General features: G+C 37.0%; 4 protein-coding genes across 4 annotated transcripts; 1 reads left to right on the top strand and 3 right to left on the bottom strand.

Moving 5' to 3' along the window:
* The first annotated feature begins 1629 nt into the window (after positions 1-1629).
* On the top strand, positions 1630-3268 carry LOC114536125 (putative uncharacterized protein DDB_G0271606). The gene is made up of 2 exons (XM_028557476.1): positions 1630-2241; positions 2438-3268. Exons 1-2 carry the CDS (start codon positions 2210-2212, stop codon positions 3225-3227), a joined length of 822 nt encoding a protein of 273 aa, XP_028413277.1. The 5' UTR covers positions 1630-2209; the 3' UTR covers positions 3228-3268.
* A 1863-nt stretch (positions 3269-5131) lies between these two features.
* LOC114536094 lies at positions 5132-7345 on the bottom strand. The gene has a single exon (XM_028557446.1). It carries the CDS (start codon positions 7343-7345, stop codon positions 5132-5134), a length of 2214 nt encoding a protein of 737 aa, XP_028413247.1.
* A 610-nt stretch (positions 7346-7955) lies between these two features.
* Positions 7956-9105, bottom strand: LOC114536124. Its single transcript, XM_028557475.1, has one exon. It carries the CDS (start codon positions 9086-9088, stop codon positions 7967-7969), a length of 1122 nt encoding a protein of 373 aa, XP_028413276.1. The 5' UTR covers positions 9089-9105; the 3' UTR covers positions 7956-7966.
* Positions 9106-10052: 947 nt separating this feature from the next.
* On the bottom strand, positions 10053-10973 carry LOC114536126. Its single transcript, XM_028557477.1, has one exon. The coding sequence runs from the start codon at positions 10825-10827 to the stop codon at positions 10150-10152; it is 678 nt and encodes a 225-aa protein (XP_028413278.1). The 5' UTR covers positions 10828-10973; the 3' UTR covers positions 10053-10149.
* Between the last annotated feature and the right edge of the window lie 13475 nt (positions 10974-24448).

Raw genomic sequence — 24448 nt, 5'->3', positions numbered from 1 at the left:
ATATAGTCAGCAAGAGGAAATTGCACAGGACTGAACAAAAGCGTTTTTATTTATTACTAAAAGAAATTAGTTAATAACAAATTAGGTTATAAATGTTCCTTATAATCATGTATCTTATATATCTATAGTCCATAGCGTGTTCATTAACGTAAGTAATTTCATGTATTCAAAGGAATTAATAATATCGTACGAACAGCCGGTTTAGGTAGATACTGCTAAGTTAGGGACGAATATAGACATGCTTGCAGGATTGTGCACACAAAATCTTAAAATAACGAAGTATGTTAATTTGAGAGGGCGTTACCTCAGCACTCCGATATCCAACACGAAAGCATAATTATAAATATACTTATAATAAAAAAAACTTTTGTTGTTGCTATAACTGCGTGTTCGAGTGTGTCTGTATGAAGAAAATACCACTCTAGAATGAACAACCCACTTCAAAGACGCTTTTGTGTTATCACAACAGATTGAATTAACAGTGCATGCAAAGGTTAATAATTTTATGGTCGGAGATACATGCTAATGTATGAGATACAGAAACCATATGTAAGTGTTACCTCGTACCATGTGCAGCTAGGTTACTTTGCCAGTTCGCGTATCGCCAAAAGTGATTCACAACGTTGACTTTATACTCCAAAACTTTATTTAATTCTAGTTATCAAAACTTTAACTCTAATAAATCTGACTTCGTACATAGATGTTGCTCCTTCAGCGACCTGTGTCGATTCCTTAAATCTCTAGCATGCTCTATATATCTCATGCACTATTTAATTACTGATTAATTATTATTAACAATTACTACCTTTCTTCCTATTGGGTATTGTTCCTTAGAACTCGCAAATTATCCCATACGATTGGTACAAAAACAATAAATGATATATTTCAATAAGAAAAATGTTGTACAAAAGCTTTTACAAAAGATTATCCAAAGATCAAAACGAAAATTCACCAAAACCCGATAAAACATGTGTTTTTCCGGGAGGTTCCGAAGTTCCTACGAAGTTCATTCGGTTAACGAAAGTCTCCCGAACATCCCCCCTCCCCACACTGAGGAAAGGAAGTGTGACTATTCTAACAAACATTAATGTCAACCAACGTTTAACTGAATTTCCTATTATCTTTTTAACGCTCTAATGTTCTATGGGAACCAGCTTATGGATCGGCCTCATAAGTGTTCTATTCCCGCACTGGATTTTTGCCGCCCTAATGTGGCCATCTCGCCCTGGAAACGTCTGAACAACTCGTGCTAAAGGCCAACGACCACGAGGCAGATCTTTGTCAATAGATAGAACGACATCTCCTTCTTTTAAATCCTTCACCACTTCCGTCCACTTTGGTCTCATGATCAGTGTGGGCAAGTATTCTTTAAGCCACCTCGACCAAACTCTAGAGATTAAATCTTGCACCTTACGCCATCGCTTTCGAGGATTAAACGGTTCGATGTCAACGACTTCTGGAGCGAAGGATCCCCCGACCTGACCGTGAAGATAATGGTTTTGAGTCAATGGTACGTCATCTTGTGGGCTTGCCGACTGATATGTTAAGAGTCTCGAATTGATCAAACTCTCCACACCGGCGCATGCGGTGATTAAACAGATTTAGATTGAGGACGGGAACGTCAAGAGTACGTAAGATCGCGTAATATGGCGCGAAAATTTGGCGTTGTTTTGTTGACGACGTCGTCTCGTCAGGTTTCAGGACGCCAAAATCAAATTTTCACGTTGTGTTTAGGACGTCGGGTTTTTTGGGGGTTTTTTTGCATCAAAAAGGTACGTACACAAATGATTTTAAAATAATTTGCGGTAGCAACTATTTTATCATTATTTTGAATATTATGTACTAATTAGCATACAAAATTATGCACATTTTGCGTAATTTTATTCACAGTGTTTTTAGTAGGTCGAGAATCGAGATAAACACTTTTTACCCAGGACTATAGATCCATCAGAATGGTTTTAAAGATACACGCATTTACAATCATCAATAACTAATAATGTTCATCGTTTGTGAATTGTGGACTTTGTGGTTTTAAAACAGTTGACGTTTCATGGTTTTGTTCAACATTTAACATGATTTTCAAAAAGATTGTTTACGTTTTCACGTATATTCATACAGGCAGAGTATAATTTGTTCACTCTTGACACAACATTTCCTAATTTCGTTTGTCTTTTTTTCAGCATTATTTTGAGTAAGTGCCATTTGCTCTATGGAAGACAAGAAGGATTGCCCAAACAAGAGGTATTGTACACACATCAAAGCTCTGCACAATTTAATAAATTTTATTCAATATACATACAGCTTAATATGCCAATGCACTTAGCTCCCACTGTGCCCCAAGTGTTGGTTATTTATTCAGCAATATCGCCCATAGTTTGCTCACTACTGCTTAAGTAATAAATGAAAATTTCAGTTGAAAGTGTAAAATATTTTTTAGGTCCAGCATGGTGTGGTCAAAAGACAAAGACTTAATACTTTTGAAGGAAGTGGCAGCTCTAGGTGTTCTGACACATAAGCAAAGGTCAAGAGAACGTGGTCTGGGGTGGCAAAGTGTAGCTGATAATGTCAGTACTTTGGGTCAGGCAGTCACTTTGAGGGGGGTCAGAGAGCGCTACAGTTTGGCGGCAAAGAAATATCGCGCCCAAATGGCTAAAGAAGAGCGAGCTACAGGGGAAGGTGGTGAAGAAATGACGGAGTATGAAAAACTGATGGAAGAACTAATCAATATTGAGGACGAGACTGATCGGCAGATGGAAACAGAGTGTGCAGCAAGAAGTCAGAGGATCGAGAATGAACGAGAGCAGGCATTGGAGATGAGGGAACGAGCAATGGAGAGGTTGGGGGAAACAAAGAAAAGGGTTGGAATGACAAGTGAGAGTGGTCCACCTCAGAGGAGAAGAAGATCTGGAGACATGATGGAGTGGTTGCAGCAGAGGGTGGAATTGGAAAAAGAAGAGAGAGAGTTAAAGCAGGCAGAAAAACGGGAGCATGTGGAGATGCAAATGAACCAACATTTGGAACTTTTGCAGGTAATGCAACAGAGTCAGCAACAGTTCAGCATGCAAATGAAGCTATCTGAGCAACATCTACAACAGCAATTACAAATGCAACAACAACAACAACAACAGCACCAGCAAGAATTTGGTTTTTTACAACAGCAAATGTTGGCTTTAATGCAGCAGCAGCAGCAGCAAACACAAATGTTGGCAAACATGCTTAAAAAATAAATTAAGAACATGCATGCATGGTACTTTGTGTCATTGATTAACAGACATTTTATAACTTTATTATATCCTAAGAAGATAAAAAATATTTATAAATTTTTATGTTACAAAATTTATTTACAATTACATTGTGTATTAACAATTTGAACAATATTAAATAAATTATTTGATTTTTCTTGACAAAATGCATATAAAAATATAGGCAATTGGCTAGTATATAAAAATATATATATAGTATATAAAAGTATATAAAATATATATATACATATAGTATATAAAAGTATATAAAAATATAGGCAATTGGCTAGTTGGCATAACTCATGTAAACAAACTATAGATTAGGTCACAACTCATTGCCAGAAATATTCATGAACTGATGGTGGTTGAAGACCAAAAAAATGAGAAACAAGGTTCTCATACAAACATGTGTGAGCATTCTGTAACAATGCAGCAACACAGTAAATCTTTCCAACTGGACTCAAATGTAACTTCATGAGTGCTTTGAAGTCAACAAATCTAAAATATTTAGTAATGTTTCCAAACATCCACTCCACAGAGATTCGCACCTGACTCATCTCTCGGTTGAATTCAATCATCTCGGGTGTTAGCTCCCTATCTCTAAATGGTGCTTGTAGATGGACTCTCAAGGGGTAGGCAGGGTCACCATATATGCAGAGGGGTTGGTTATTGTAGAAGGCAACCTGTTCCAGGCTTGTTAAAAGACCTGATTCATGTAAGATAGTGCTATCATGTCGTTTACCTTCGAAGGGTCCAGCAAGGTTTGCAATCAGACCGTTTGGCACAACTACACTTTGAAATTTTATTGCATGCACCCTTTTGTGACCATTGTACATAGTTCGTTGATGGTACTTTGGTCGTGCAATTTGGCGAACAGTCCCATCCACAAAGCCAAAACAATTGTCAAGTGGGGCACCCTTGTTATGAATCGCATCAGCATAACTTTGAAGCTTTTCTGGAGACAAAAAAGGCTGATTCCAGCTCTCTAGGCGGTGATGATGCTGCTCATACACCAAGTCTAACACTTTGTTGTAGATCAGACACAATTCTGTTGGATTCCTCCCAAACCGGCTTACCATATCGGTGTATCTGCATGGATAGGCAAATCGTTTCAACAAAATAAACAGACCTTCTTCCCCAGAGCATGTTGTGCCTTGTTGACATGTGATTTTTTCAGGAATTCCCAACAGCTGCTTCAGTAAAGGTAGGTCTTTCTTGGCAAACCGTAATTCAGTCCTGCATTCCTCGTCATCCCAAGCATCAACATTAAAAGACTCGAATTTCCAATAAGGGAATAGCGGTTTTGACCAGTTGTAATCGTACAATAAAACAAATTCAGCATCAGATATATATCGTTGAGCTCGCGTAAAAACTAAAGCATCACGAACAGATTGCAAACTCATTTTGTCCAAACTAATGTCCAAATTGTCATGAACCGGTTGATAAAAAACAAATACAGCAAATATCACGAGAGCATTACGCTATTTAACGACTAAAATTTTATTTTAAAAACACCTTTGGGAACAATCTTATAGGTAACATGGAAATAAAAATAAATATTTTTTGGTAAATGTTTAGTTTTTATATATTATATTCAGTTTCATTGACAATCCGTAGATACGCAATAGTTCGTAACATACATATATAGCTTTCATTATATATTTTAAAAACTCTGTTATGGTAAACCTTTTGTTCATCATCCTTTACTTGAAATAGATTTATTCACACAAGTGTTCGGTAATAAAGATGCATTTTCCAAACCAAAAAAATATTCCACGTACTCTTGACGTCCTATATAAAAATCTAAATCTCTTTTTGTCAACAACACGGCGACGTCCTCGAACCAGACCTCACGCAATATTTTGACGTACTCTTGACGTTCCCGTCCTCTATCTAAATCTGTCTATTAACTCCTCGTCCGTTACGTCACTGTTTCCCAACACCGCGTACAATGCTCTTTTTGCTGTCTTCACCATGCTCTCAAAAACTCCACCAAAGTGTGGGGCGGCAGGAGGGTTGAAAACCCATTTGACATTCTTGTGCGCCGTAAATCTTTGAATCTTTTCCTTGTCCAACTTATTCGCCAACTCTTTTAACTCGCTAACAGCCCCCACGAAGTTTGTTCCGTTATCACTTATTATCTCCGATGGTATTCCTCGTCTGCTCGTGAATCTTTCGAAAGCATTGAGAAAACTATCAGTGTCCAAACCAAACGCCACTTCCAGATGTATGGCCCTCGTAGCCGTACATGTAAATACACACAACCAACGCTTTAGTCGTTTCTTTCCCCTGCCCTGGATAGTCTGAATGGGTCCAGCGTAATCCACCGCTGCTTGGTCGAATGCACGGTATGTCAAGCGAGTCCGTCTTGAGGGTAAAGGAGCCATGATCTGCGTTGCTGCTTTGTTCTTGCGTTTCTTACACTCGTTACAGGTTCTTTCCCATTCTCTGATTTCTTCACGGGCAGCGATAATCCAGTATTTCTGATTAATCTGGGATAACACGAAGTTGGTGCCTGCGTCATGATTCGCCATCTCGTGATGATATTTGACAATCAGTTTCGTCGTCCAGTGGCCTCTAGGTAGTATTATAGGAAATCGAACATGATAGGGTAGATACTCTGCATATCTCAAGCGACTGTCCGAACGAATAATTCCTTGTTCATCGAGTACGGGGTTAAGCTTGGACAGAATGCTTCGTTGTGAGACAGGTTTCTTTTTCTGTAACATTGCATATTCCTCTACAAAAGCCTCCTTTTGCGCCTGACGGATGATGTCTTCCTCCGCATCTCGGATTTCGTCTGGAATTAGTTCCTTGCTGCAATGCTTTTCAGCACCGTTCTTCATGTTGTGCACTACTCTCTTCACTCTGGCGTGTAACCGTACGAGTCGTATCCAACTTGAAAAACGTTTCGAGTCGAGTTGCCATTCGTCATTCGTTATCTGCTGTTCGGTCGGCTGCTGTTTTGAACACCTGCCTTGCCGAGTGGTAAAAGTCGAATTCCCCTTTTCTTTGAGTTCCTCTTTTGAAGCTTTCGTTTCCGGCAACTTAACTGGACGACTTCCGACATCCATCTTTGGCCACTTAGCCTGATCTTCGAGCAACCATGAAGGTCCATTCCACCACAAAGGACTATTCTTGAGCTCAGATGGACTTGCTCCCCGTGTGCACAGATCTGCTGGGTTTTGCTCAGTTGGTACATATTGCCATTGCCATGGTTCAGTTTCCATTTGTATTTCTCCTACACGATTTGCCACAAACGGTCGGAAATCACGCCCGCAACCTCGCACCCACCATAACACATCTTTGCTGTCTGAGAAGAACAATACCGTCTGGACTGGTATTTCTAAAGTACGAATAATGTTCTGTGCTAAACGAAGACCAAGTATCGCGGCCATCAGCTCCAGCCTTGGCACCGTTATAGGTTTTAATGGTGCGACCTTAGTCTTAAACGCGATAATCCGGCTACTCGCTGTCCCGTCATCATACTCGCACAATAAATAAACCACTGTCCCATACGCCTGGATGGATGCATCAACGAAGGTGATCACTTTCTTCATTACAACTTTCTTCATTTCGCGAAGACACCTTTGAACTCGTATACCCGCCAAACTCTCCAACTGTTGGAACCATTGCATAATTTTGTCTCCAATTTCGTCCAGAATAACTTCGTCCCAATCATAACCTCTCGTCCATAATTCTTGCAGGAGAATCTTGGCCACAACCACGTATGGACTTGCAAAACCGAGCGGATCGAATACGGTAGCAATTTTTTTCAACACATTCCGTTTAGTCAACGATATATCTGGTGGTACTTCCGCAGTAGCAATGGATAGCACATCCTCTTTGCTCTTCCACGAAAGTCCAAGTGTTTTTACTACAGGATCTTTCTGGCCACCTAGATTGAATTCAGTTGCACGATCTTCCTCTGGGGTAGCTGAAATGACCTTGGAAGAATTTGATATCCACTTTCTTGCTTTCATACCTTCTAAGCTCCATAAACCATCCAGTTGTTGATATAACTCGATTCCCTCTTCTTCTGTATCAACACTGTCGATTGAATCATCCATGTATGTGGATTTTAACACTGTTTCAGCTGCCATTGGATATGAACTTTGGTTCCGTCTGGCGTTTTCTTAAATAACGAACTGGCATTCCATTGGTGCAGCATTCTTTCCGAAGACTACGCGGCTGAATTCGAGAACATCAGGTTCCCGATCACTGTCCAGGTCTCTCCATAAGATTCGAAACATACGTCGGTCGTTCTCCATGATCTCAACTTGTAAGTACATTTCTCTGATATCACACGCGAGCGCGATTGGGTTTCGACGGAAACGAATTAACACGTCAAACAGGTCCTGTTGTAATTTTGGACCTGCGTGAATCACGTCGTTTAGCGAAACTCCGCCCGTTTTTGCAGAACAATCGAACACGATTCGCACCTTTGTCGAAGTTTAATCCATTCGTACCACGGGGAAGTGCGGTAGATACCATACCTCTGGCGGAATTTCTTCGTCGTTAGACACACGTTTTAGATACCCCTTCTTGATATACCTGTCGATAGTTTTCTGGTACTCGCTTTGTAGAAATTCGTCCTTCTTCAACTTCTTTTCCGTGCTGCACAAACGGAATGTGGCCTGTTCGCGATTATCTGGCAACTTCGGACGACCATCCTTCCACGGAACTCCCACAGTATATCGATGTGTAGTGTTATCATAGCTCAACTATTCCTTGACCAGCGTTAGGGCTACATTTTCTTCTTCAGTGTAAATCTTAGTCTCACAAGCTTCAGTGCCACAACTCTCGATTTCCCAAAACCGTTTAATAGACTGGTCAACATCACAGCAAACACTTTCATTGTCAATCTTGACTGGATTAGCCAATAGGTGGGTTCGTATAACATGAGTCCTAGGTCCAGCAACTTTGCGATCTTCTGGCGCCCCTATGCAAGTCCACCCGAGTGGACCTAGTCGAGCAACTGGACCTCCAACACTGCCCCGGACATCTGCTCTGGAATAATGCAGTTCCGTATTGTCAACACCGATTAGTAAGTCTACCAGCCCATCTTTTGCAGGTTTGGCAAATTCACACTCCCTTAGATGAGGGCAGTTCCCTTTGCTTTTACCCCAGTCCTCTACTTTATGCGTTCCGGTCACCTTCTTTGGACAAGTTTTTACTTGTATTTCTTTGCTGAATTGACCATCAACACTCTCAATTGTTAGTTTCACTGGCATTGACTGAAAAGTCTCCACTTCGTTGTTCAGAACATGTACCTTCACAGTCTCAAATGGTTCAGATAACCCGAGTGCTCCCGCAACTTCCTCATTTAAAAAGGTTTCGTTTGAGGCATCATCCAAAATCGCGTTGATCTTTATCTTCCGCTTATTAGCCTTTAACCAAACGGGAACTGTTCGCAGTGACAATGTCTCCATTCTTTCGCCTTCGTTTACCGATGTAAGGGTACGTTGATGCTCCCCCTCCCGTGGTTCAACATTGGTTCTGTCTTGGCCGTCTTGCGGTTTCGGTAGTGTATCGTGTAATAGCGTATGATGGTTTCTTTTACACCCATCAATATTACACACCTTTGACCGCGTGCACAACTTTCCCGTATGGTTACTGGCCAAACACCGAAAACACAGATGTTTTTCTTTTGCAACCGTCCATCGAGATGCCCACACTCCATGGTTTCCCATACACAAAGCACAGGGTGGTTTGCTACTTCCTACGCCATCACTGAAAAACGAACGACTACTATTTCTGTCCCCCGTCCTGAAACCACATCTACCACGACTACCCTCAATCCTTCTACCGCCTCTGTCACCGCCATCCTCAATCCCATGCACCATCTCAGCAGCCTCTATCTTAATTCGAACCTCTTCCTTCTGTTACGCAAGGCTTCATAGTGATTGAGATACGCATATAAAAATAGCCATAAAAATAGAAGTAGCAAGAGCATGACAGGGATTAGTGATTAATTTTTTGCCACAAGACGCCTGAGTAAATATAATTTCGGCCCATTCGCAACCATTAATCACATTTCTTTTCATGCATGACATTTCGTGGGATTCAATAAAGTAGTAAGGTGAAAATATCAATCATCCTGTCAGAACGTGCGCATCTGGATCAACAGTCGTATGTCGTTGCCAAGTTTAACTTTCATAATTGAAAATATGCATGCTCGAGGCAGCTGCGAAGCTCTTATGTCAATCAAATGTGTTTTTTATAATGCGCGGTCGAGCATTTTAAGAGTTACGTCACAAGAAACTTAAGTCGATTAAAAGTTGTAGTAAATGTAGTTAAGTCGTAAAATAGGGTTCACAGAAGTAATGTTTGAATTTTTATTAAGTATTGGGGATAAATATTTTAAGTTGTGAACAAGTTTTAGTATTGATCGATTAAGCGAAAGACCAACTCGACCACTGCGTCAACGCCTTAAATAAACAAAATATGAGAGCTGGAGCGAGCTTCTAAGACCAACCCACTGATTACATGTACAACGCTGATTGGCTGGATAAGGATCAGCCCACTATGGTTGATGACGTATGCAAGAGTCACTGAACCCTCATTATAAAAGGGCGTGCACAACACCCCAACCTTCAGTGGACTGACGGAGTAAAGATTAACTTATGAAACGTTAGGAAGCTCAACGACAGAACTGACGAAGAAGACAAGAACAGAAAACAACGAGATCCGAAAGGACGAATAATCAGAAGAGAAGAGAAGAACGGAGAAAGAAGAGAACATTAGTAAACTTTAGTAAAAGCTTGTAAAGATCTCCTACCTCGCGTAAGAAGAAATAAAAACCTTATAACACTTCAACCAATCCCGGAGATTCAACACAGATCGCGTCTTCGTATTTTCCCCCAACCACCGGTTATAATTTTCCACCTGCCTATCCGTGAGCTTCTTAACCAACAAAACTATGCAAGTTCCCTTCCCCTAACTCGCCATCTCTACCGTCTGCCAGCAACTTCACAACCGATACGCGAACAAGATCTGAGAACATCTCAAATCCATTAATATCGTTGTTTTTGAGCGGGGTCATACTCTCAAGTTGGTCCATGTATGCTTGTAGCTGCCTACGTTGACCACCATACTTTGTTGTCAAAAGTTCTTTCGCTTCCTCGTATTCTGGCCGGGATACACCAAGCCCTCTAATTGCTTCGAGGGGTTGCCCTGTGAGACTTTGCCGCAGTCTAGCCATCTTGACATTTGCAGATTCAGTACTTTTGTCCACTAAGCTTTCAAATAACGCCCAATAATCCTCGAACATGATCTTATTCCCATCAAAAACTGGTAATTTCAGGGGTTTTAGACGACTCGTGACTGTTACCCTTTCCTCTGCCCCCGAAGGCACATTGGACTCAGGCCCCTGTTGTGAATGGGTAGACACAATCGCTTCCACGCCTCCGGTCGCGCTTATAGTACTTCGATTTGACTTCTTGCTCAAATTGTCCTTAATAATCGACTCAGCCTTGCTAATACACTCATTTATCTCGGCTTCGAAAGAGTCAGACTCTTTTGCCATTGCCTCTTTATGATCACGATCATTTGTTTTTATATAAACAAGGCTTAGTTCGTCCATTATATCCAATGTTACTTCTAATAACCCCAAAAGTGCTGCGATATCTCTCTCAATCTCTTCTACGACTACGCTCAATTCACCCTTCGAAGCACACAACTTTTCAACATTGTGTTAAGTAGCTTTTATTTTCTATTTACGCGAGGTAGGAGATCTTTGCAATGGTTTTACTAAAGTTCAATAATGTTCAGTTTCTTTTCTGGATTCTCTACTCTTCACTTGATCTTCTGATCTTCGTCGTTTTGAGTTCTTGTTTTGGTTGTCTGTCCTGTAAGGTTGAGCTTCCTAACGTTTCACATGCCTTTTACTCCGCTAGTCCACTGAAGGTTGGGGTGTTGTGCACGCCTTTTTATAGTAACGGTTGAGGGAAACTTGCAGACGTCATCAACCAGAGTGGGCTGATCCTTATCCAACCAATCAGCGTTGTAAGTTAGAAATGTGGGTTGGTCTTAGAAGCTCGTTCCAGCTCTCATATCTTGTTTGTTTAAGGCGTTGTCGCACTAGTCGAGTTGGTCTTCTGTTCAATCGATCAATACTTAAAAATGTTCACAACTTAAAATGTTTATCATCAACAACTAGTAAAATTTACAAACAATACGTCTGTGAACAATATCTTTCAACTTAAACTATTTTCACTCTTATTTTATCGAATTGAACTTTTGATGACGTAATCTATTACATGCTTGACCGAGCAACATTTTTAACACAATTGATTGACATAAGAACTTGAATGGCCTACAGCACGCACACTTTTTTAAAGAATGCGGTCATTAAGATTAGTGAAGACTTAAGACTGTTTATCCAGGTATTAGTTCTGAGAGGATTATAAATATTTTCACCTTATTACTTATTTAATCCCACGATATGTCATACATGAAAGGGAAAGGCGATTAATGTTTGCTAACGGCCGAAAATTATATTTACTCAGGCGTCTTGTGGCAAAAATCACTCACTAATCCCTGTCATGCTCTTGATATTCCTATTTTTACAGCTATATTTTTATATGCATATCTCTAAACACAATAAAGCTTTGCGTAACAATTGTGTCGTACCTTTGTGGTCGCTGTTTTCTTCGCCCTTTTGTTACGTTTTAGTTCCAAGATCTTCCCTTCGATTTCCTGATCTTTAGCTCCCGAATCATTCGAACTAACCGCGTCGCTTTGTTCGGCATTTTCACCTTCCAACGGCATATTTCAATAGCTTCGCACGATACGCATTTATACGGTAAAAAAGGTTGCTAAACGTCCTGGCAGGATCGCCAAATGTTCCTTAGAACTCGCAAATTATCCCATACGATTGGTACAAAAACAATAAATAATATATTTCAATAAGAAAAATGTTGTACAAAAGCTTTTACAAAAGATTATCCAAAGATCAAAACGAAAATTCACCAAAACCGGATAAAACATGTGTTTTTCCGCGAGGTTCCGAAGTTCCTACGAAGTTCATTGGGTTAACGAAAGTCTCCCGAACAGGTATGCTCTATAGTAATGACGCCATAGATTTAACTTATAAACATAAAATACATTATTATGAACACTGTCTAACATAAGTCCCTTTCCCGGGATAATTAAGTTACACCATATATATAATTCTAAAAATAAAGATGTGAGTTATTTTTGCATTTCTTTTGATGGAGAACATTTGCATGATAAACATAAAAGTCCTCAGACACTATATGGTGCACAGAATGGCTAAAATTGTTCAATAAGGAATAATATCCTATATATACGTATACAGATAGACACAGGATTATTATCTATAAAGTATATTAGGTCTATATAAAGCACTATTTTCATCTCCAAATTCATATGGACTACAATAGTTAGCTATTTGTTTCAATAGTGTACACGTAGTATTAACATTTCCGACAATGTTTTTTTTATTGACTAATACAACGGGAGATCAAAAGAGAGGCCAACTTCAGTATCTAATATTCGTTCACATGCATGTATTACACGCGAGTATCTCGAGCTCCTGATTAACATTTCTTATTATACTTTACTTGTCTCAGTTCACCAACTATTTAAAAATTATTGATCTTTTTTATGCTTTTTAACCGAATTTGAGAAGGTGTTCTAAGGAATACAGTAATTTCATGTATTGAGCTAGCAATTAATAATATCGTACGAACAGCCGGTTTATGTATATATACTGCTAAGTTAGGGACGAATATAGGCATTCTAGCAAGATTGTACACACAAAATCTTAAAATAACGAAGTATATGTTAATTTGAGAGGGCGTTACTCATCGGCGCTCCGATATCGAACACGAAAGCATAATTAAAAATATACTTATATATATAATAAAAAAGCCTTTGTTGTGGCTTTAGCTGCATGTTCGAATGTATCTCTGTGAAGAAAATACCACTCTAGAATGATCAACGCAGTTCAAAGACGCTTTTGTGTTATACGACAGACTGAATTAACAGAGCATGCAAAAGTTATTAATTTTATTGTCGGAGATACATGCTAATGTATGAGATACAGAAACCATATGTGAGTTCCTTTCACGGGATAAGTTACATCTGATATATATGATTCCAAAAATGAAGAGGTGAGTCATTTTTGCATTTCTTTTGATGAAGAACATTTGCATGATAAACATAAAAGTCCTCACACACTATAATATGGTGCACAGAATAGCTATTATCAAACGAGCATGTATTTGAGTATTTCTAGTATCATATTACTCGAACACAAAATTTGTTGATTTCGTTGAACATTGAAAATTCTACATAATAATACTTCGTTTTAAGAATCTAGATTTCTTCAAAGTTTAAAAATAAGGGAAAAAACTATATAAGATTCCCAGAAGGTATGCATGATGCTAAGTTTTACGTCTTTCAATGAAAGCTCGTGGTATATGCTTCTGCACCCTGATGAAATGTCCTCCAAATGGTTGCGTTAATTACTCCGGCGTCAGTGACGGAGTTGAAAATTCGCCTCGGTTTTGTTTTGCTTTTGTTTTTTTTTTAGTTTTTTTTTATATTATTTTTCGTTGGATTTATTGGATTTATCTATGTCCCAGTCTTGTCTCCCAAGAGTTGTGGTGCACAGCTTTGACTAATTTTTCGTTGCGCGATTCGATTTCGCTCGCATGATACGGCAATTCTTCCAAGAGGAACAAATAAACCGTTGTTTTCATGCTGTTCGATTAAGTTTAGATTGAATTGGGGTAAGAATATATTTAATACATGTAGATTCTGGTCCTATTTTAGTAATATCGCTGCTATTTCGCCGTTTAACAAGATGATGTGGTCGTGTATGGGCGCTTTGACTCGTCATAGTTTGCACAGGATTGAAGATTTAATATATAAACTATATAAGCGCGAATTCCAAAAGCAAAGTGTAAGACAAAGCGAATGTATCATGCCGTTTATTTACATTTTTGAACAATTGAACTTCTAAACTTTTTAAAGTACGATGTGCTTCTGAATTTCGCGATCGAACAACATTTAGGTTCGCAAGGCATCTAAATGAATATGAACTGTATTGTTTATGTTCGGAAGCTTTATATTGAAGACTGGCACGTGCGCGCCACGCCGGAGTTAACGCCAGAACAGGCGTCTTGTTGCATTTTAAAATCGAGTATCATAAATCAGTAGCTATATGTAACTTTTGAAAAAATTCGGTTATTCACTCAAATAATAGACTGGACCTTTTTATCAACCTCTTTATTAATCAATGTAAACTGGACAAGTTACATTTCATAACAGCTTAATTAGATTATTCCAGCTTCATTTTCTACCTCAAAATGGGCTAAAAAAAAGATTTTCGTTAAACTAATATTGAAATCAAACAAGGATCATTTAACCCCACAACCCGCACAGAATTCGAATAAATATGTTCATTTTAACTTTGTTTTTTGCGGTATATATCGTTCTCCGTGTTACGAGAAAATTGTCAAGTTTAATTTCTCTTTTAAAATAGTATTGTCATTCGGTTAAAAAATTGGTCATAATACATACCAACAGCAACGTTGAAAACCTGGACAAAGAAATTGAGGGCATGGAGTGTGTGTTGGAGAACACGGGACGCGTGAAGGAATACACACACCGCCCACAACTGTACATGAAACTGAAATATGAGAAGATATAGAAAGTATGTGAGCAATATGAAGTGAGTGATCGTGAGAGAAATCGAGAATTTTTTTGTGGGCGAGTAACTCGACAATTATACTGTGAACGTTTCATGCATACGGCCACCAAATGCCCTTGTCCCCAATACAAGCATTTTTATGACAACTGCATGCTTTATTTTTTTAATTATAATTCAAAATAGTGGCCTACCTTGAGAAGATTTACGGTCATCAGCAACAGAAAATGCCACGAAAAGTATCAACAACAGACAAACATTCAGACGGAAATCCATTTGTGCAGAGAATATATCTGTAGAAATTAACATTAAGACATGCATATAGATAAATAACATAAACCAAAGAGAACAGATTGAAAATACGACATGAATTTGCTGATTTTGTTATATCGTAGGTTATAATTGATTACTGAAGCCGTATCAGGAAAACTGCGGATTATATAAGCCCGGTTGCATATTGCTCTCGGAATCTGGCTGTAAGGTTTCAACGGGTACATCTTACATACAACGTTTGCTCGCTTGATTTACTAGAAACTCACATTTGGAACATCTATACGATGAAGGCAAGTGACCTAAAATGTGCCCCCTTTGAAAGGTTATGAATATCGCCATTAAATTTTACCAACCAAAAGGCGACTTTCACACTATAACCTTCGAAATCGAGACAGGATTTAGCTATACGTTGAATATAATTATATAATTTCGAAAATGAAGTATGTTAGATTTTGATTCTGTTTAAGATACCGCATTTAAGAAATGTACTACATTTGGCAAAAACATATGTTTCTTGAATAAATCGGCAGCAAATTGCCTGAAAATCCGGGGTTTTTTCTCACTTGGTTGATTGGAATCTGCTTAGTTAACAATTCAATAATAAAAAGAGATTTAAATCTGCCTTTTTGCCTTTTTATCGTGGTCGCGTACTGCTTAAGCGTCTCGTTTTAGAGATACATATTTTTAGTATAGATGAAATTAATTAAGTTTTGACAATTCGAATGATCGTTTCAGAAGAAACTGACGTGAAACAAAGTGTAGCGAGCTTTATATACATCCAAATTTTGTAATATTTCATTTACATTATTTTATAAATTGCTCTATTAAATTTTGATATCGTGCTCTTTCATCTTGGATACTTTACTTATATATAGTGGTAACCTGGCATACCTGAGATCCCTATGACTTCAAATATAAAGCAATTTATTTAAACACAAACAGAAGCTTACCTCAGTTTGTAGACCAAAAGTAATGATTTGAAAACTTCTCAGAGAAACTTCGGTTCGGTAATACATCAGAGTTCTTTTGACGCGAGTATATATGCCATCCGTTGTACTGAAAATATCAAAAATAATGCACTTTCACACTTCCGATAAGTGTTTTTACATTCTTTATGATTACATTAAACGTCTATTCTTATACAAGTATTCACATCACTCTGTCGGATACGAGTGTCTCGGCTGTAAATTAACAATATCGATCAGTAGCGTTCTTCCGATGGCCGCCAGATTAACGAATTTGCCTGAGTAATAATGAGTACAACCTTAAAATCTGCCCGTAATAAGAAAATGCCTATATAGATATAAGAGTATATGAATTATGCTGTTCGCATGCTAGAGAGTTTTAGATGCATGTTGACAACGGACTAATTGCCAATATACTAAATACTTCTCATTTTAAATTCATCTCGGATGATTTTACACGACATACAAGCTGATTTGATATCAAGGTTATTTTACATATATCATCGGGCTGGTTTATCATCGCTTATTATAGATCCATTTAACGAAGTCATAATATCGCGTCGAATGCAAATGACAGTCATGTGATAAACCATGATAAGTTTCACCATAATCTCATCATCAATATTGTTTGAATTGCATTCGTTGGAACAAAAATGCGTATTGAACATTTTCGAGTTGTGATTCGGCATTATTTTTGCCACATGTGATGCAAGGGCGGTGACTTAGATACGTTTAAGTGTTTACGTAGAAGTTTTCAGACATAAGTATGAATTTCCGCAACATTTCGCAACGTCCTAGAAGGGCATTGATCATACATTTACAATAGTAGCTTTCTTTGGCTTATTTTCCTCATATTTACATTAACTGCAAGTCTATTTATGTTTTCTTTGATATCGGATTGTCTCGTCCCTAAATTAAAAAATAATGTCGATATAGATAACCCAGCTAGCACAATCACGTTGTATGAACGTTGTATTAACGTTCGTCGAACGTTTAGGTAACGTTATTGATTAACGTTGGGTAAACGTTTTTTTGTGAACTCGTAGGAACGTGGTATTAACGTTAGGATTAACGTTACAGCGCGACGTTAATACAACGTCCGTACAACGTTTAACTCAATGTTCATATAACCTAATGTCAGACGTTAACGAAACGTTCAGCCAACGTTTGGCGCTAACGTTCGGCCAACGTTTGAACAACGTTTGAACAACGTTCAACCAACGTTAAGATAACGTTGGATATCAAGGTTGAGACAACGTTAATTATTTCGGGGTATTTGAAAATTTCTGCGAGCTTTCGAATACAGATAACTTATAGTCATCAGCCGTCTCGCCAATTTGCTAGAAGAAATGTTTTAATCAATGCCAATGACATAAAATCTACATGTATTCACAGGCTGGCGAACAATGCCTCCGAAGTCGCAATTAAATTTACACACCACAGTATATACGTTTCATCGGTTCAATATTTTATTTCATTCAAATTAATACCTTACAAGCTAACATATTTCTTTAAAACACGGAATTGACATGCAAAATTATTGCTTCTCTGATTCCTACTTTCGATCCATTTGGAATGATATCTTCAGCGATATTTTCGATCGTTATTTACGCCTTTGGCCGGTAGCACTTAGGAGAACGCGCAATATGGATAAAGCTTCTTCGTGTTTATCTATGAGGGTGTCTAGCTGATTAGCTTTGCTAAGACGGACCTTTGAAAGCCTAGGAAATCGAAAAACGAAATTATTAAATTATAAACATGTAAATTATTCTATAATTTAGATAGGTAATAATACAATGATACAACGCAGTACACTTATTGACATCATATTATATGCCATCTCGGCCATCTCGCCGCGTGGGATTTGAAGGAAAAAAACATGTCATATATTTTGTGAATAATGAACAATCGAGAATCGGCCTTTGCGACAGGTATATGAATACTCGGGAATCAGATTTACCTTTTCTTTATGCAATCGACGCAGATAAGCTGTAAAACGGTAAATGAAAAATACTTTAGTCAAAGACACATTTGAATTTGGTGCCCTTTGACCTTATTGGCTTAATTATATCACATTTTCATCATTTACGCAAATTTTAAAAATTTATAAAACAATATTTACTTACGTTGATGACCTTGATATTCTCGTCCCTAAATTAAAAAATAATGTCGATATAGATAACCCTCTTTCTGCGTAAAAAATTTTGTATATGCACATGCAATATTTTATATCTATATATATAATTTATAATGGCGAACTTTAACCTGCATGGAAATTGAAAAACTGCATGGTAATATCTATGCCCCATCATGTTGTATGCCCTCATTGACAACGGGAGATTAAAAAAGCGGCGAATTTCAGTATCATATTTGTCCAGATCCTTGTATTACAGGCGAGTATCTTGACTTCCAAAATAACATTTCTTATTATAATTTACTTGTCTCAGTTCATCAGCTATTCAAAGTTATTGATTTTTTAAGCTTTTTAACCAAATCTGAGAAGGTGTTCAAAGAAAGGATTTCTAAATTAAAAAGAACTGTTATTCGGTATCTAGAAATACACGTGTAATGTGAACGAATATATTCGCTACTAAAAATTGGCTGCTCTTTTCATCCGCAGCCATATTCGTCAAAGAAAAGACGTTGTCGGAAATGTTAAGATGTTAATGATACGTGCACCTGCAAAGACTTGTGCATGCATCTCTGTACACTGGTATTGAATTATATCATAACACATTCAGGTGAAAGTTTTAAGATGAAACAGTGTTAACGGTATGGGTCATAATGGTAAAAAGAAAATACATTTGTGTTTATCTCTATACATAGGATACGTTTCTCAAGCATTTCCATTTACTTAAATTATATTAGACCCAAGCATGACGTTGCATGACTTCATAATAACATATATTTCACGTATACACTTGATAGTAGTATTAGGAAAATTAAAGAAGGTCGATATAATTATTTGTATAGATCTCTATGCCAATAACGCTCCTGCATGCGCACTTGAATAAATTTTTGCGAAATATATTATTTTTTCCGTCTACCGACTGTTTGACAAGACATGTTCGTAGTAGAGATCGTCATGCAAGCAAACATTCTTTTCAACAGCTAAAAGTCCAGTCATTATATAAAGACAGCAAGAGGAATTGCACAGGCCTGAACAAAAGCGTTTTTATTTTTACCAAAATAAATTAGTTATTATATAAGAAATGTATATGAATATTCACCCACCCCCCCTCCCAATTATCGTTCTAGTTACGCCACTGAGCACACGCAAGCACTATGGCACTTAGTATCCAGTTTGTGTCTTGCTCACGCACGCAATCCTGGTGTGTGCAGGAACTTTTTCACTGGGGTACAAAAGGCGTAGAATTGCCTAGAATGACGCGTGCGCTTCTGAAAAGTTTCGGACACGAACTGAACATTAGCAAAATGCAAAGAATGAGAAGTCTAGCATAATGTCGATTCTGGTATATAATGTCTATTTATAGGTATGTTTCTATTATTGGCAGTTTTGCGGGCTACTCATGTTACCCAGGCAAACTCGTTGATATGGCGCGCGTCGGAAAGAACGTTACTGATCGATATTGTTAATTTACAGTAAAGACACTCAAATCCGACAGAGTGATGTGAATACTTGTAAAAATAGATATATCCTGGAATATAAATATATAAATAGAATGCAAAATAAGTATAATTTGTCTTGAATGAAAGCATATAAATAGAAAGTTAAAATAGATACATCATTGAAAATAATATATAAATAGAATGCAAAATAAGTATACTTCGGGATCTATTGACCCGAGTACATAATTATAGCTATCATCCGTTAGTCGAAAAATGTCAAAATAATGCAGTTTAACACTTCCGAGAAGGATATATCTATTTTTACATTCTATTTATATGCTTTCATTCAAGATTAATTATACCTATTTTGCATTCTATTTATATATTTATATTCAATGATATATCTATTACATTCTATCTATATGCTTTCATTCAAGATAAATTATACCTATTTTGCATTCTATTTATATATTTATATTCAATGATATATCTATTACATTCTATTTATATGCTTTCATTCAAGATAAATTATACTTATTTTACATACTATTTATATATTTATATTCAAGGATATATCTATTTTTACAAGTTTTCACATCACTCTGTCGGATTTGAGTGTCTTGACTGTAAATTAACAATATCGATCAGTGACGTTCTTTCCGACGCGCGCCATATCAACGAGTTTGCCTGAGTAATAGGAGTAGCCCGCAAAACTGCCAATAATAGAAACATACCTATAAAAAGACATTATATACCAGAATAGACATTATACTAGACTTCTCATTCCTTGCATTTTGCTAATGTTCTGTTCGTGTCCGAAACTTTTCAGAAGCGCACGCGTCATTCTAGGCAATTCTACGCCTTTTGTACCCCCGTGAAAAAGTTCCTGCACACACCAGGATTGCGTGCGTGAGCAAGACACAAACTGGATACTAAGTGCCATAGTGCTTGCGTGTGCTCAGTGGCGTAACTAGAACGATAATTGGGAGGGGGGGGGGTGAATATTCATATAAATTTCTTATATAATAACTAATTTATTTAGGTAAAAATAAAAACGCTTTTGTTCAGGCCTGTGCAATTCCTCTTGCTGTCTTTATATAATAACTGGACTTTAAGCTGTTCAAAAGAATGTTTGCTTGCATGACGATCTCTACTACGAACATGTCTTGTCGAACCAAAGTGCGCATGCAGGAGGGTTATTGGTATAGAGATCTATACGTATAATTATATTCACCTTCTTTAATTTTCCTAATACTGCTATCAAGTGTATTCGTGAAATATATGTTATTATGAAGTCATGCAACGTCATGCATGGGTCTAATATAATTTAAGTAAATGGAAATGCTTAAAAAAAGGCAAGAATCCTATGTATAGAGATAAACACAAAATTATTTTCTTTTTACATTTATAACCAATACCGTTAACACTGTTTCATCTTAAAACTTTCACATGAATGTGTTATGGTATGTTTCAATACCAGTGTACAGAGATGCATGCGCAAGTCTTTGCAGGTGCACGTATCATTAACCTTTCCGACAACGTCTTTTCATTGACAAATATGGCTGCAGATGAAAAGAGCAGCCAATTTTTAGTAGCCAATATATTCGTTCTCATTACACGTGTATTTCTAAATACCGAATAACAGTTCTTTTTAATTTAGAAATCCTTTCTTTGAACACCTTCTCAGATTTGGTTAAAAAGCTTAAAAAAATCAATAATTTTGAATAGCTGATGAACTGAGACACGTAAATTATAATAAGAAATGTTATTTTGGAAGTCAAGATACTCGTCTGTAATACAAGCATCTGAACAAATATGATACTGAAATTCGCCGCTCTTTTAATCTCCCGCTGTCATACAATTAACATAATGGGGCATAGATATTACCATGCAGCTTTTCAATTTCTATGTACATAATGGTGCTTTAAAGTTCGCCATTATAAATTATATATATAGATATAAAATATTGCGTGTGCATATACAAAACTTTTAACGCAGAAAGAGGGTTATCTATATCGACATTATTTTTTAATTTAGGGACGAGACACTCCGGTATCCAAGAAAACATAAATAGACTTGCAGTTAATGTAAATATGAGGAAAATAAGCCAAATTAAGAAAGCTACTATTGAAAATGTATGATCAATGCTCTTCTAAGACGTTGTGAAATGTTGCGGAAATTCATGCTTATGTCTGAAAACTTCTACGTAAACACTTAAACGTATCTATATAAGTCACCGCCCTTGCATCAGATGTGGCAAAAATAATGCCGAATCACAACTCGAGAATGTTCTATAGACTATACTATATTTGGTTCCAACGAATGCAATTCAAACAATATTGATGATGAGATGATCGTAAAACTTATGGTTTATCACATGATTGTGATTTGCATTCGACGCGATATTATGACTTCGTTAAATGGATCTATAATAAGCGATGATAAACCAGCCCGATGATAAATGTAAAATAACCTTGATATCAAATCAGCTTGTATGTCGTGTAAATTCATCCGAGATGAATTTGAAATGAGAAGTATTTAGTATTGGCAATCAGTCCGTTGTCAACATGCATCTAAAACTCCCTAGCATGCGAACAGCATAATTCATATTCTCTTATATCTATAAATTAAAGGCATTTTTTTATTACGGGCAGATTTGAAGGTTGTACTCATTATTACTCAGGCATCGTTAATCTGGCGGCTATCGGAAGAACGCTACTGATCGATATTGTTAATTTACAGCCGAGACACTCGTATCCGACAGAGTGATGTGAATACTTGTATAAGAATAGACGTTTAAAGTAATCATAAAGAATGTAAAAACACTTATCGCAAGTGTGAAAGTGCATTATTTTTGACATTTTCAGTACAACGGATAGCATATATACACGCGTCAAAAGAACCCTGATGTATTACCGAACCGAAGTTTCTTTGAGAAGTTTTCAAATCATCTTTTGGTCTACAAACTGAGGTAAGCTTCTGTTTGTGTTTAAATAAATAGCTTTAAATTTGAGGTCTTAGGGATCTCAGGTATGCCATGTTACCTTTATATATATATATATCAGTAAAGTATCCAAGTTGAAAGAGCACGATATCAAAATTTAATAGAGCAATTTATAAAATAAAATCAATGAAATATTAAAAAATTTGGATATATATATATATATATATATATATATATATATATATATATATATATATATATTATATATATACATATATATTGCTCGCTACACTTCGTTCTAAAATAGAACCAAAGCAAAGGATATAAAAGCGAAGAAATACTTTATAACATTTGCATGCAACTGCTGCAAAAAATCCAATACACTCATTCGAATTGTTAAGAATTAATTAATTTCATCTATACTACATATATATATATATATATATATATATATAAAACGAGACGTTTGAGAAGTCCGCGACCATCATAAAAAGGCAAAGAGGGAGATTTAAATCCCTTTTTATTCTTGTATTAATTAAGCAGATTCCAATCAACCAAGTGAGAAAAAACCCCGGATTTTCAGGCAATATTGTGGTCGATTTATTCAAGAAACATATGTTTTTGCCAAATGTAGTATATCCTAACCGCGGTATCTTAAACAGAATAACATACTTCAATTTCGAGGTTATATAATTATAATCAACGTAGCTAAATCCTGTCTCGATTTCGAAGGTTATGGTATGAAAGTCGCTTTTTGGTTGGTAAATGGCGATATTCATAACCTTGCAAGGGGGACACATTTTTGGTCACTCGCCTTCATCGTATAAATGTTTCAAAATGTGAGTTTCTAGTAAATCAAGCGAGCAAACGTTGTATGTAAGATGTTCCCGTTAAAACCTTACAGCCAGATTCCGAGAGCACTACAACCGGGCTTATATAATCCGCAGTTTTTCCGATACGGCTGCAGTAATCAATTATAGCCTACAATATAACAAAATCATCAAATTCATGTCGTATTTTCAATCTGTTCTCTTTGGTTTATGTTATTTATCTATATGCATGTCTTAATGTTAATCTCTACAGATATATTCTCTGCACAAATGGATTTCCGTCTGAATGTTTGTCTGTTGTTGATACTTTTCGTGGCATTTTCTGATGCTGATGACCGTAAATCTTCTCAAGGTAGGCCACTATTTTGTACTATAATTAAAAAAATAAAGCATGCAGTTGTCATAAAAATGCTGGTATTGGGAAAAAGGGCATTTGGTGGCCGTATGCATGAAACGTTCACAGTATAATTGTCGGGTTACTCGCCCACAAAAAAATTCTCAATTTCTCTCACGATCACTCACTTTATATCGCTCACATACTTTCTATATCTTCTCATATTTCAGTTTCATGTACAGTTGTGGGCGGTGTGTGTATTCCTCCACGCTTCCTGTGTCCTCCAACACACACTCCATGCCCTCAACATCTTTGTCCAGGATTTCAACTTTGCTGTTGGTATGTACTATGACCAATTTTTTAACCGAATGACAACTATTTTAAAATAGAAATTAAACCTGACAATTTTCTCGTAACACGGAGAACGATATATACCGCAAAAAACAAAGTTAAAATGAACATATTTATTCGAATTCTGTGCGGGTTATGGGGTTAAATGATCCTTATTTGATTTCAATATTAGTTTAACGAAAATCTTTTTTTTAGCCCGTTTTGAGGTAGAAAATGAAGCTGGAATAATCTAATTAAGCAGTTATGAAATGTAACTTGT

This window comes from Dendronephthya gigantea, unplaced genomic scaffold (assembly GCF_004324835.1).
Source record: "Dendronephthya gigantea isolate DGI-Jeju-01 unplaced genomic scaffold, DenGig_1.0 000130F, whole genome shotgun sequence".
Lineage (NCBI taxonomy): Eukaryota > Metazoa > Cnidaria > Anthozoa > Malacalcyonacea > Nephtheidae > Dendronephthya > Dendronephthya gigantea.
This window is presented reverse-complemented; position numbering and strand designations above follow the sequence as displayed.

What these genes read in the sequence shown, in the direction of transcription:
- LOC114536125 (XM_028557476.1), top strand. Translation starts at nt 2,210, where the DNA reads ATGGAAGACAAGAAGGATTGCCCAAACAAGAG. An exon ending in AAGGATTGCCCAAACAAGAG is followed by an intron (nt 2,242 to 2,437) that starts GTATTGTACACA and finishes AATATTTTTTAG; the next exon opens with GTCCAGCATGGTGTGGTCAA.
- LOC114536094 (XM_028557446.1), bottom strand. Translation starts at nt 7,345, where the DNA reads ATGGCAGCTGAAACAGTGTTAAAATCCACATACATGGATGATTCAATC.
- LOC114536124 (XM_028557475.1), bottom strand. Translation starts at nt 9,088, where the DNA reads ATGGTGCATGGGATTGAGGATGGCGGTGACAGAGGCGGTAGAAGGATT.
- LOC114536126 (XM_028557477.1), bottom strand. Translation starts at nt 10,827, where the DNA reads ATGGACGAACTAAGCCTTGTTTATATAAAAACAAATGATCGTGATCAT.